General features: G+C 38.5%; 1 protein-coding gene across 1 annotated transcript in view; it reads left to right on the forward strand.

Moving 5' to 3' along the window:
- Positions 1–13981, forward strand: part of PPEF1 (protein phosphatase with EF-hand domain 1) — a 158727-nt gene that overhangs the window by 93122 nt on the left and 51624 nt on the right. Inside the window, 2 exon segments of the mRNA XM_036744190.1 lie at positions 6311–6347; positions 10076–10225. Of these exon segments, the coding sequence (XP_036600085.1) occupies positions 6311–6347; positions 10076–10225 (187 nt within the window).

Genomic DNA, 13981 nt, shown 5'->3' on the forward strand with positions numbered 1-13981 from the left:
TTTTGTTTACATTCCTGCATGGAAGGATGATGTGTGTAATTCATCAGGCTTCAGTATTAGGATAGCTGAAGGGAATACACATATACATATACATATACATATACATATACATATACATATACACATACATACACACACACACACACACACACACACACAGGGCACAGGGTGAGTTGAGTGTGAAGGGATGATATGTAAAAAAAACAAATTATGGGATGAGAGAGGAATATATTGAGAGAGGGAGAAAGGGAGAGATGGAATGGGGTAAATTATCTCACATAAAAGTGGCAAGAAAAAGCAATTCTGTTGAAAGGGAAGAGGGGGCAGGTGAGGGGGAATGAGTGAATCTTGCTCTCATGGGATTTGACTTGAGGAGGGAATAACATACACACTCAATTGGGTATCTTACCCCACAGGAAAGAAGGAGGAAGGGGATAAAAAAGTGGGGACGATAGAAGGGAGGGCAGATGGGGGAGGAGGTAATCAAAAGCAAACACTTTCGAAAAGGGACAGGGTCAAGGGAGAAAACTGAATAAAAGGGGACTGGATAGGAGGGAGCAAAACATAGTTAGTCTTTCACAACATGAGTATTGTGGAAGGGTTTTACATAATGACACACGTGTGACTTATGTTGAATTGTTTGCCTTCTTAGGGAGGGGGTGTGGGGGGGAAAGAAGGGAGGGAATTTGGAACTCAAAGTTTTAAAAACATATGTTAAAAAAAGTTGGCTTTGCATGCAACTGGGAAATAAGATATATAGGCAATGGGGAATAGAAATCTATTTTGCCCTACAAGAAAGTAAGGGAAAAGGGGATGGGGGGAGTGGGGTGACAGAAGGGAGGGCCGACTGGGGAACAGGGCAATCAGAATATATGGGGGGAAGGCAGAAATGGGGAGAAAAATTTGTAATTAGAAATCTTGTGGAAATCAATGCTGAAAACTAAAAATATTAAATAAATAATAATAATTTTTTTTAAAAAAAGAATCAATTTTATTGGATTTTAGTTGCCCTGTTATTGGTCAAATATTATATTAAAAAATTATATAACATGAACTTATGTGGTGCATTAATAGGATTGGTGCTATTCCTCTACCAGCAGCCCTCAAACTTTTTGGTTTCAGGATTCAAAGAGCAATGTCACTCAAAAATTATTGAGAACCCCAAAAAGCTTGAGTTTAAGTAGATTACATCCAAAGGGTGTTGTTAGGGCTGGTTTAACAACCAGCTATCCCAAAATGGGTGACTCATTTTTAAGTTTAATCTGTGTTACTAACATTTTCTCTATAATTTTTTAAAGTCTAGACCAGGGATGGGGAACATGGGGCCTCGAGGTCACATGGAGCCCTCTAGGTCCTCAATTATGGCCCTTTGACTGCATCCAAACTTCACATAACAAATATGTTCTGGTCTAGACAACCAACAAAACAATACATCAAGTACTGCTTTGTAACATTTGACAATTTCTGAAGAAGAAATGCTCACACTGAAAATTTAATAATTGACTCTTGCAAGCCAGTTCAAGCTGGCTCCAAGTATGTTCCTGGTTATATCTATTGGTATTTACCATGTTAGAAATTAAAATTTCAGAATTATGACAAAAATAATTTTGACCTTGTGGGCTCCATGAAAGTGTCTGGAGGATGCACAAGGGTCCCTGGACCAGACTTTGAGAATGCTCTAGCATTCTCTAGCATTTTAAATGAGTTGTACGAAACTGAGGACAATTAATAGTAAAAATTATTTTTCATCATTTTATCTCTTCTAGATAATTCCATTCAACTATTAACATTCTTGGGACTTTCACCTAAGCCAGGGCTGCCCAAAATGCACCCTGTGGGGCCAGTACCATTTATGCAGCCCTCCTACAAGCACAGAAATTTACATAAATGTTTTAGTAAATGAAGTCGAGCTACCACAGAGCTCTCACTAAAATGGCAAATCAAAATATATTGTCTATTTTTTCAATAAAAACCTAAGGTTGGACAGCCCTGACCTAAGGCATTGTGTGTTGTTATATGACCTCTATACAGGGAAAATGAAGAGCCAGCTTTTTCTGGTAGAGCAGTAAAGATTAGGTGGGGCCTTTTTTTTTTTATCATATTCAGGAGCCCTTTAGCAGTGTACCCTTTGTCTTATCACAGAAGATAAAGTCTTAATTGATAGACTAGAAAAATGGTCCAGATGCAAAATTAAGAAAAGAAAGATGGAAGAGGTAGAGGGAAAACCAAATGTATATAGGGAGTGTGGGAGACTGCAAAACAAAGGAGACATGGAAGAAAAGTTTGGTATTGTGCAAAGAATTCTGGGTTTGGAATCAGAACACCTGGATTCAAATCCTGATTCTCCTACCTATAACCTATATAATTTTGGGCAAGTTACTTAATCTTTCAGAATTTTGAATTCTTCATTTCTTAAATGAGAGAGTTGGCCTTGGAGTTCCCTTCGGGATCTCAGAACTACATAATAGGTATTAGGATCTTCCCAAGGAGAGGAGAATTGGCCCTTTTGAAGAAGTAATTTTCTTTGGCCCATGGACCTATAAGGAAGACTCACAGGTGCCAACAGGGGGACATCCATTGCTAGTTACTTTGGGAGGGGGAGGGGAAGCTTCATTGTGGTGTCTAAAGGTACAGAGCATCATATGACCAATTGTGAGTTCTGCTATTGACTGAGAATGTGTATTGAAGATGTTGAGACACTCCTGAGACTTTTTAAACCTAAAAATTGCTGCCTACTTCTAGAAATTCATGAAGGAACAAATTATGCTGCCAGAAAGAGTCCTTAAAAGAATCTAGAGTGATTACAAAGCAAATGGAGTTTATTGAATGAGGAAAGTGATACCGGCATCCTTATACTTTAAGAAAATTCATTTTAACCAGCTAAGTGGAGGATGGATTTGTGTAAGGAGAGACTTAAGGAAAGGTGGCCAAATAGAAGGAGGTGATTAAAACCTGAAGTATGATAGGGACTATGTGAGGAGAGAGGTGGGGATATATGCAAGAGATGTTGTGAACATAGAAATGACAAGATTTGGCAACAGATTGGATGTAGGGGTGAATGAGAGTGAAGAGATGATACTAAGGCTGAGTTACTGGGAGGGTGAAAGTGCCTTTTAGAATCATAGGGAAGTTTGGAAGAGGGGTGGGTTTATATGGAAACTTAAGTTCATTTTTGGACATGTTGAATTTGAGTTGCCTACAGCACATCGAGCTTGAGATTTTCTATGTGACAGTGGGTGATGAGGTACTGTAGATCAGGAGAGAGACTAGGGCCGGATATATAGATCTGGGAATAATAGACATAGAGATGATAATTAAACCCATGAGAACTAATAAAATTGCCATGTGAGATAGTATAGTGCAAAAAAGAGAAAGAAGGCCCAGAGACAAAGTTCTAGGGAACACTTGCAGCTAGTGGGCTTAACATTGTTGAAAAACTAGTAAATATGACTGAGAAATAGTGGTCTGACAGCTTGTAGGAGAACCAGGAAAGAGCAATGTCACCAAAATCCAGAGAAGAGAGAATATCCAGGTGGAGAGGGTGATCAACAGTGCTGCAGAGAGGTCAGTAAGGAAGAGGATTAAGAAAAAGCCCTTGGACCTGGCCACTAAGAGATCATTGGTAATTTTGAAGGGAGCTGTGTTAGTTGAATGATGACCTTGGAAGCCATATTGTAGGACATTAAGAAGTGAGTGAGAGGAAAGAGATGATAGATGGATAGAATGATTAAAAGAGGGTTTTTTTGAGGATGGGGGGTGACATGGGCATGTTTGCAGGCAGTAGGGGAGCAACCAACAGACAAAGAAGAGATGGAGGATAAGTGATAGAGCAGGGATGACAGAGAGTACAGTCTGTGGGGTAGATGGGATCACCTGGGCAGGTGGAGGGATCGAAAACGTGTAAACAAAAAGGGGCAGACTGCTAGAGATAGATCTTGGAGTTTGCACAGGGAATAGGATCAAGGTATAGGTATAGGATCAAGGTATCATAGGATTACTTCTATGACTAGAAGAAAGAGACAGTGAATGATACCATTGAGAAATTTTGAGGGATGGAGAAGGGAGTTTGAGGAAGTTCACATTAAAAGGCCTCAGTCTTCTATGCGAAGCTATCTTCCCTAAGTGTGGGCAATAGTGGTGTAGTTGGGAGCAAGACGAGAGAAGAGAATGTTTGAAACATCATTTGCATGGAAATAGATAAAGAAGTGATGATGATGGCAGAGTAGAAGGACTGTCAAGGAACAGAAAAACTTATCTGAGGTTACACAGTGGTTCAAATCAAATCAATTTTGTTATTTTCTCCAGTGAGCTTCAGAAGCCCTGAAAGGAGAATAGAGACATTAGATAGTGGGGTCTACTAAAAAATAGGCATAAATATATTGGTGTGTGACTGAAATGGGGTAGAGCAGGGCTGTCCAACCTTAGGTTTTTATAGAAACAGTAGACAATATATTTTGATTTCTCATTTTAGTGAGAGCTCTGCAGTAGCTCGGCTTCATTTACTAAAGCATTTTTGTAAATTTCTATGCTCGTAGGAGGGCTGCATAAATCGCACTGGCCCCATGGGGCCGCATTTTGGACAGCCCAGGGGTAGAGGAAAAGGTTATTAGAGTTGAGGAAGTTGAGGAACTATATGGTTAGGTTAAGTAGAATTCTGAAATCACATTTTTCATGACCCCTATGAATCAGGGCTGTGGTTGAGGGAGATCATGGAAGAAACCCACAAGGAAGGCCGGACATATATCCTAGACTTTAGGAGAGTAGATTTCATAAGGTTAGAGAAAATATGACCTGAGACTCTTAAAGGAAAGTTGGCTTAAGAGGTATAATCAAAGGGTAGCTAGGTGTCTCAGTAAGTAGAGCACCAGCCCTGGAGTCAGGAGGACCTGAGTTCAAATCCGGCCTCAAATACATGACATGTGTACTAGCTGTGTGACCTTGGGCAAGTCACTTAACCCCAATTGCCCTGCCTTCCCCCCTCCAAAAAAAAAAAAGAAAAAAAAGAGGTATGATGAAGAGTGATGATAATGTATTTGCAAATGATTCAGATAAGGAGACAAGCCTGAGGGAACTGCATAAGAAACTCAGATTTTCAAAGACTGGTCAGAAGATGAAAACAAAGGCACACCTTTCTAACATCAGTACCCCAAAGTGTCACTGATCAAGAAAACTACAATTAGTATGAGTTGAGACTTGTGAAAACTGGAAAGGACAAGAAAAAGTAATGCCTTGTCCACATCTTCCTCTAAATCTTTGATAAAAGGGGCCACTCAATATTTCAGAGGACTTCTTCTAGGTGCAATGGTTAGTGTACGACTTAGAGTCAGGAAGACCTGAGTTCAAATATGGCCTCAGTCACTTAATGAGCTGTGTGACCCTGGGCAATTCACTTAACCCATGTAAATCTTAAAGTGCTGCGTAAATGTTAGATATTATTATTATTATTAGTCACTTATAATTACAGATATTTTGGACAGTCACTACAGTCAACAATAAGCTAGGCCAAGGATTGAAAAAGGAGGCAGATGGTAGGCTGAATTGCATTTTGGAAATGATGAAGTGTTTTCAACAATCTAAAGTTACCTTCTAATGCAAAATCGCATCTTTTTTGTAGCTAGTATTCTCTAAGTGATGTTATATGGCACTATAGCAATACTCGCCCTATCTGTTAAATTTTATTTTCCATATGTGACTAGCCTACATCATTCTCTGATTAGGCATGCCTTTTCTTCCACTTCTTACAAGTGGTTAGTGGTAATATGCTATAATCTTACAACCACCATTCGTCTCCCCATTTATTGCCCTTGGAGTAATTCATGCTTCAGTTAGGCTTTGGACAAGATGGCCTATGAAGCTTCTTCCAACTCCAAAATGTTATTAATTTGTTGTCTCTCAGTCAAATATTTTGGATTACTCATTTGTTACAAAATCTAGCATAGAAATGGAGATCTTCTTTCATGGGCCCATTCATTCTGGCTCCCGTCTCTCAAATCCTGCTAAAGTTCTATTGTACTATATAGTATGTCATTTAATGAGAGGCTGTTTATGTTATTTTCCAATTGTTTAAATACAACGAGATTTGGAAATCCTTGAGGATAGGGGCTATGTATTGGACTACTTTTGCTTCATACATAGTGGATGCACACTTAGAGGAAGTTTTCTATTTCAAGTAAATGCTCAATAAATACTTACTGAAAAAAGTTTTAAAACAAAACTTTGTTTATTTCTTATTATGGAGTTATAATTTTCAGTATGCCTCTGAATTAAATAACATTTAGTTAAATTGTTTGTATTCCTATTGCTGTTTTAGGTATGGCTTCACGAGAGAAATTATGCAAAAATATAAGGTAAGAATTTTTCCCTAATTTCCTTTGGTTTCATATATTAATCAAGAATAAAACAAGCCACTCACTTCCCATATCTTAGGGGTAGCTAGGTGGCACAGTTAGAGTGCTAGACCTGCAGTTAGGAAGAAATTCAAGTCCAGCCTCAGACACTAGCTCTGTGGCTCTGGGCAACACACTTGACATCTCTCAGCCTTTCTTCACCTGTAAATGGGGACAATAATTAGCACCTATCTCTAAGGGGTATTGTGAGGATAAAATGACATGACATTTATAAAGCACTTTGCAAACTTCAAATCATTAATATTTAAAGCAAACTTTAAATGTTAGCTATTATTATAATATGATTATGATTACTATCATCATCATTGGGCAGCTAGGTGGTGCAATGGATAGAGCACCAGGACTGGAGTCAGAGAGATTCTTTTTCCTTTGTTCGTATCCCATTTCAGATACTTCCTAGCTGAGTGACCCTGGACAAGTCACTTGACCCATTTGCCTCAGTTTCCTCATCTGTAAAATGAGCTGGAGAAGGAAATGGCAAACTACTTTGCCAAGAAAATCCCAAAAAGTGGAACACAACTGAAAAGTGACTAAACAACAACATTATTACTATTATCATTATTATAATGAAGGTTCTAACCTTCAAATGAAAGCAGAGATTAGATCACCATTAATGCCACCCTCCCCCAAACCTGTAGCTTTGTGCTAAGGACTGCATAGTTTTTGGAAACTTGCTTAGAGTCCTAGTTATAGTCAGTCCTACATAAATGACTTAAAATAGATAACCTTGAAATCTACAGATAGTCTAAATGATTTCAGTGTGTACCTAGCATTTATCTCCTCAGTGGAAGAGATTTTTTTTTCCGTGTGTGTATATTTTGTTCAGTGACCTGTATTACCTTAGCAACTGTAAGGAAATGAGGCAGGCTGATGGGCTACTCTAGAGTCATTCATTAATGGAATTAACTCAGCCAACTAAGTCAAGGCAGAAATGTTTAACACCTAACAAGTCTTCTCACAGATTATTTTTTTGCTATTTGTCAGTAATAACAACGGGGAAAAGGTAAGTCGTAGGATTCTAGCCCTACAGGTGAAGGGGACTTTGTAACCAAAGCCCCTCATTTATCAGAGGAGTTGTCGTAAGTGACTTTCCCACAGTTATCTTGCTACTAAGTGTCAGAGACAGAATTTGAATCCAGGTCCTCTGCTTCCCAAGCCAGAGTTCTTTCCACTGTGCCATACTTTCTCCCAAAGTGTTTTGCTGAAAAAAATTATAGAGCAATATATTGAAAACATGTATATAAATTTTATGCAGGTAGCATGAAATAATAATAACACATTTTATGGTTCTTTAAGGTATATCTATATTGTTCCTTAATTGCTATCCTCACAGCAATCCTCTGAGGTATGTGCTTTAAGTAGAATTAGGCTATTTTATGGATGAAGAAACAATCCCACAGAAGTTGCGTCATGTTCATGATCGCACTGCTACAAAGTTGAAGCCAGAATTTGAACCCAGATCTACTGGTGTCAAGTCTGTTGCTCTTTCTGCATGATCATAGTTCTTGATTTTAAATGTGGTTTTCCATATCATCTTTGCATTAGTTTATTGGGGGAGGGGCAAACAACAAGAAGAAAAGGGGTCACTTTCCATTAGTTGGAGTTGTATTTATTTTGCCTTGCTCAAGGTAGAGAAACTACTCCTCCTTTTTCCCTTTGAGGGCTCAGTATTTAATTACAACAGTGATATCCAAATATATATGCATACACACATATGTAATGAGCATCATTCAGATGATTCAATCCATGTGAGTATAGAGAAGAAATTAAAATGAATAGCTACATATATCTTGTTGAACCTATAAATAAATCAGGTAGGATAATACACACAGGCAATAGGTAAAAGAACAGAGGTTTCCTATCCTGTAGAGTAATGATGGTGGGATAAAAACAGCTATCTATGGAGACTAGAAGAGAATTCTTCACTTCTAGTATCAAGTCCTCTAGGACCTGGAATGTGGAATGTGGGGAAAGAATATTAGCTGAATCACTAGTTATCACATAAAGACTATGGAGGGATAACGGGAAGTATAACAGGTGGTTTTCTGCTCAATGTCAATAATCAGAACCAGTTCTAGGCAAAACTTTGAAGTCTGTGAAATTTATTTTCTACCTAACCTTCCAGTTCTCCCTTTTCCTCCTCCTCCTTTCCTTTCATGTCAAGGGTATAGCTCAAATGAGGTAATGTTTGGAAAGTGCTTAGCACAGAGTGCTTAACATATAGTAGGCATTTAATAAATGCTTATTCTATGGGAGGCAGGGTGATGCATGGGACATAATGTGGCAATAACATTGGTATCACATTGGCTTGCTCATTATATGTTGAAAGCTGATAAAAGTTTGTAACTGCCTTTAGTCTTGGAATATCCTCCAACAGTTGAGGATCTCAAGAGATAGCTAGAATCTTGGAACTGAGTTGGATCAGCACCATATATGCCCTGGGGTTATCTCTGGTAACCCTTAATGGTCTAAGGCAGGGGTGGGGAACCTGTGGTCTTGAGGGCCACAGGTGACCCTCTAGGTCCTCAAGTGCAGTCCTTTGACTGAATCAAAACTTCACAGAACAAATCCCCTAGGGATTGTTGTGAGGATAATATACGGAAAATGCCTTGCAGAACTTAAAGTACTGTATGGAGGTTAGCTGTTATCATGTGGTTCAGATTAAGCAATATAACAAACCAGCTTTAGACAATGTAAGCTACCTATTAGGTTTCATTTTACACATTACACCCTCTAGCCTGATTGTGTTATGGAGAAGTTATTGGTTGGTAGTTTAATGAGTCTGAAACAATCTGTTTTTTTATTCATGACTGTCTATTTTATTCTGATTGATGGATGTATTATGAAGGCAGAATTTATGATTTCGAAGAGAATCATATATATGTCTGAACGGTTCAGAACCACAGGATATAAGGAATTCTCTAAGTAGAAGGCAGAAGAATTAAAGCATTTATTCAAGCTCCAAAGTAACAGACCCACAAACCAGCGTCCCCATTTTGATATTTCGATCAAAAGCTTCCAGGCTCAATAAGTCTGCCTCACAAGAGTAACCAGGAGGCCACAGAAAAGCATGATGGTATTAAACAAAATCACATACATGCTTCCCCTCTCCAGTAAGAAGATTACCCACTGGCCTCAAGTCCTTGCTCAGCACTCCTCAGTCCATACTCGGGTCAGCTCTGCTACCGGCAGCTCCTGCTCCGGCTTTATCTTCAGCTTCGGCTGTAGCTGTCTCTGGCTCCAACAGAAAATCAATCTTCAAGCTGTCTTCTCTCCTCTTATAGAGTTTTTGATGTCATCAAGCGTCATCTGAATGACCAGATCTTAGGCTCTGATGATTGGTTCTTGAGTTGGCCCCTCCCCTTAGGACTGTGGGAGGTTCACATCCACATAGATTAGGTTAACACCTAATAGGGCATGGCTCTGGAGTTAACACCTCCCCTTAGCCAGTCCCACCCTGGGCCCCACCCCAGTCACCAATCCACACCCACATAGGTTCCACACCTAATAGGGCTTTGGGCCTGGGGCTTAGGGATGAGTAAAACTATGTAAATTTCTTCCCTTTTGTGGAATATAAACAAATATTTTTGTTCCAAACATAGTTACTATTATATAAATTTAAATCACTCAGGAAAATGAATAAACTGACTCAAACTGTTTATTTCTAGCAACATGGAGCAAAGATTTTGCATACTCTGGAAGAAGTTTATACCTGGCTTCCAATTGGCACTTTAATTGATGAAAAAGTTCTGGTTGTACATGGAGGAATAGCAGACACTACAGATTTGAATGTACTCAAACAAATGAAAAGAAATAAGGTGAGTAATAGAGTTTACAGAGAACTGTTTGTCATGAATTAGCTGACTCTTAAAAGCTTAGTCAAAAGCTAACTAAAAAGTGAAACTGTTCTGATGAAACATAAAACGACTATCTACGTATGAATAATAAGGAGAAAATAATTTTACAATGAAAAATGGTTGAGAGTAATGGTGACTTAGGCTGTAAGATCTGATCAGGTACTATACAAACTGAAAGCTCCAGGAGACCCAGACTGATAGTTCTTTTTTGTGACCTTTCTTTTCTGACTGATTACATCATTATTATACATATATTACATCAAGTCAGATTAGAAAAATGTTTAAGATGATCTGTTTTGTTTTTGAAAATGAAAGTTCACATAGTTTTTTGGTAGTTGAAACTCTCAATTCAATTCTTTAAAGAAAAATCCCAATTATATACATATATACATTTGATTTTATAACATTTTGAACTAGTTCATATTCTTCTTACAATGAATTTGATAACCCTTTATAGTCAAGGACCCTATTGCTTGAAAGGCTTGAAGCAGGGAAACCAGGTAGAAGGGTATATTGTAGTAGCACAAATGAGAGGTGATAAGAGCATATAGTAGTAGTGCAAGTGAGAGGTGATAAGAACTGGAACTAGGGTGTTTGAGTGGAGAGAAGGGAATATGTATGAAATGTGTCATCAAGGTAGAAACAATATGATTTGGCAATGGATTAGATATGTGGGCAGAGTGAAAGTGAGGAATTGAGAATGACATCGAGGTTGCATTGAGGTTGGGTTAATGAGATGATGTGATAGGAAAGTTTGGAAAGGAGGTAGGTTTGGGGAAAAAGAAAATGAGTTCTATTTTGAATACGGCAAATTTGAGATGCCAGTGGAACAAGCAATTTGATTTGTCTAATGAGAAGCTGGCGATTCCTCACTAGAGTTGAGGAGACATGTTGTTCAATTGTTTCAATCGTGTCCAACTCTTTGTGACCCCATTTGGGCTTTTCTTGGTAAAGATACTGAAGTGGTTTGCCACTTTCTTCTCCAGCTCATTTTACAGATGAGGAAACTGAGGCAGAGTTAAGTGACTTGCCCAGGGTGACACAAGTAGGAAGTGTCTGAGGCCATATTTGAACTCAGGAAGAGGAGTCTTCCTGTTGTCAGGCCTGGTTTTCTATCCACTGTGCCACCTAGCTGCCCCAGGAGAGATGTTAGGACTGGATATATAGATCTGAGAATCATCTGCTAAGAGACAGGAACTAATAGACTTAGAAATAGGAACTTACTTAGAAACAGGAACTAAAGATATAACCAGGTGAGAAAGTATAGAGGGAGAAGAGGATACTGGGCAAAAAAGAATCCCTTGTGGAAGGATGTCCCCACAGTGGGCATGACCTGAAGGGAGATACAGTGGGAGAGCAATGTCATAAAAATCTAGAGGGGAGATAGTACCCAAAAGGTAATCAGTAGTGTCAAATGCTACAGAGAGATGATCAGAATTGAGAAAAGGCAATTGGATTTGGTAATTTCTTAATTGTTACTAATTGATCATTAGAAACTTTGGAGAGGTCAGTTTCAGTTGAATAATGAAGTCAGAAGCCAGATTATAGAGGAATTGGAGGTACCGAGTACTTTCTCAAGGTATTTAGCTGAGTCTAAGAACAGCATGAGAGCTACCAAGGTTTCAGGGCTTTTTAAAGATGGAGGAGACATGAACATGCTTGAAGGCAGCAGGAAAAGAACTAGTAAGCAGGGGGAGATTGAATATGAGAGTGGGGATGATGGTGGGGGCAATTTGAGGGAGAAGCTAAGAGGGGTTAGGATCAAGGATGTCTGTAGAAATATTTGCCTTGTTGAAGAGAAGGGACACCTCTTCATTTGAGACAAGAGTGAAAGAGGAGAAGATGTCTACATGATGTGAGATGAGGAAGATGAAGGGAAAATAAGGAGCTCTCTATGAATGGTCTCAGTTTTTTTTCAGTGAAATATGAGGCAAGGTCCTCAGTTGAGAGGGTAGCAGTAGAGGGTATTGAGGAGGTACTAGAAGGTTTACAACCACTGCTGTGGACAGTCAGACAATGAATCAATTAGAGAGGAATAGAATGCTTACTGTGCTGCACTGAGGGCCCAGTTGAAGTTATACAACAAAATTTTGTAGTGGAACCAGTCAACATATTTTTGTGATTTTCACCAGCTTGTTCAGTAGCCCATGAAGCAAATGGTGGGAATAATCCCCAGTTAGGGCTTGGTGAGAACGAGAGAGCAAGCAAAAATTAGATGAAGGAGCAGAGTTGAATAGGCTCACCAAGGGGTTGAAATAGGGAAAGGAGAAGAATGTAGGCAGTTCAGAAAGAAGATAATGGCTTGGGAAAGAATTGAGCAGTGAAGGAAATGGAGGTCATGATGAAGATGAAGAACAGGGTTAGGGGTTGTGAGACATAGGAAAGCTGTAATAATAGAAAATTATAATCAGACAAAGGAATTCTAGAATTCATGAAAAAGGAGATAGAATCTTTGTGGGCGATGATAATGACCACACATTAGGCATTGACCACAAGGGCATGACTATCTCTGTGTGTGCCTGAGGTAGCATTGAGGAATAGGTCATGGGAACTGAGAGGATTGAGGAAATGGGAAGTTAGGGTATTTATATGGAGAGTATCTTTATGTATGTTTATGTTCCCTAGTGGGAGGGCAGGAAATAGAAAGTGAAGATTGTGAGGCACTAAACTCTTTTTACTTCTATTTGAGGTAGAAATGCTCCTTGTTATAGAGGAAATTGTACTGATTGCATTAAGACCCAGAACATCATAGAACCTCCTAAATAGGATCAGTAACTATTCAAAAGAGTTCAGTGACACACAGAAAAACAAAACAAAACAAAAAAGCCCAAAGACACATGAATGAAGAATGCTTCAGGCTATGGCATGCAACCCATAGAGCTGGTCCAGTATCTAAAAATTGTATCACTCTGACAAACTGATCACGTAGTAGGTTCTTAGTAAATGTTGCTTTTTTTTTCGCAGAAGGCCCCAATCCCCATGCCTTGTACTTTCCTTCTGAGATTACTTTCCATTTTTTCTGTTTCATATCTATGTAAGTTGTTTGCTTCTCCTTCATTATAATTCCAGCTCCTTGAGGGCAGGAATTGTGTTTTCTACTTTTTAAAAAATATCTATATCTCCAGCACTTAGATATAGAAAGCACATAGTAAGCACTTAATAAATGCTTGTTGATTGACTGAATTAAAACTCTATATGGCAAATGATTTGAAAATGTAAAATAAAAAAATTTAAGAGAGAGAACTTCATGGAGACCAATAAAAAGATAGATGGTAAAATAAGAAAAGAAATGATCCTTCCTTCTATAAAGTTTAAAGGCTAGGAGCAGAGAAACTATAGGCACAAAATATCAAATGACTTCTATGTGAAGAAATTAAGTTGGCATACCATATACCACATTATACTCAAAATAGATATGACCTAAATAGAAAAGGTCACATCATTTAAAAAGTAGAAGAGAATCATGTACCTTTCCCTGTACAGCTAGGTAGAGAATTCTTGAGCCAATAAAGCATCATAAAAGATAAAACAGCATTTCATTTACGTAAAATTGAAAGGCCTTTGCACAAACAAAATCAATGTAGTTAGGATAAGAAAGGAAAGCAGTGATTGGGGAAAACCTTTGTATAAAATGTCTCTTACAAGTATTTGATATCAAATGTGAAGAGGAAATTGACACAGATATATAAGACCAAAAACTATTCTCCAGTGGATAAG

Source organism: Trichosurus vulpecula, chromosome 2, assembly GCF_011100635.1.
Source record: "Trichosurus vulpecula isolate mTriVul1 chromosome 2, mTriVul1.pri, whole genome shotgun sequence".
In the NCBI taxonomy this organism is placed as follows: domain Eukaryota; kingdom Metazoa; phylum Chordata; class Mammalia; order Diprotodontia; family Phalangeridae; genus Trichosurus; species Trichosurus vulpecula.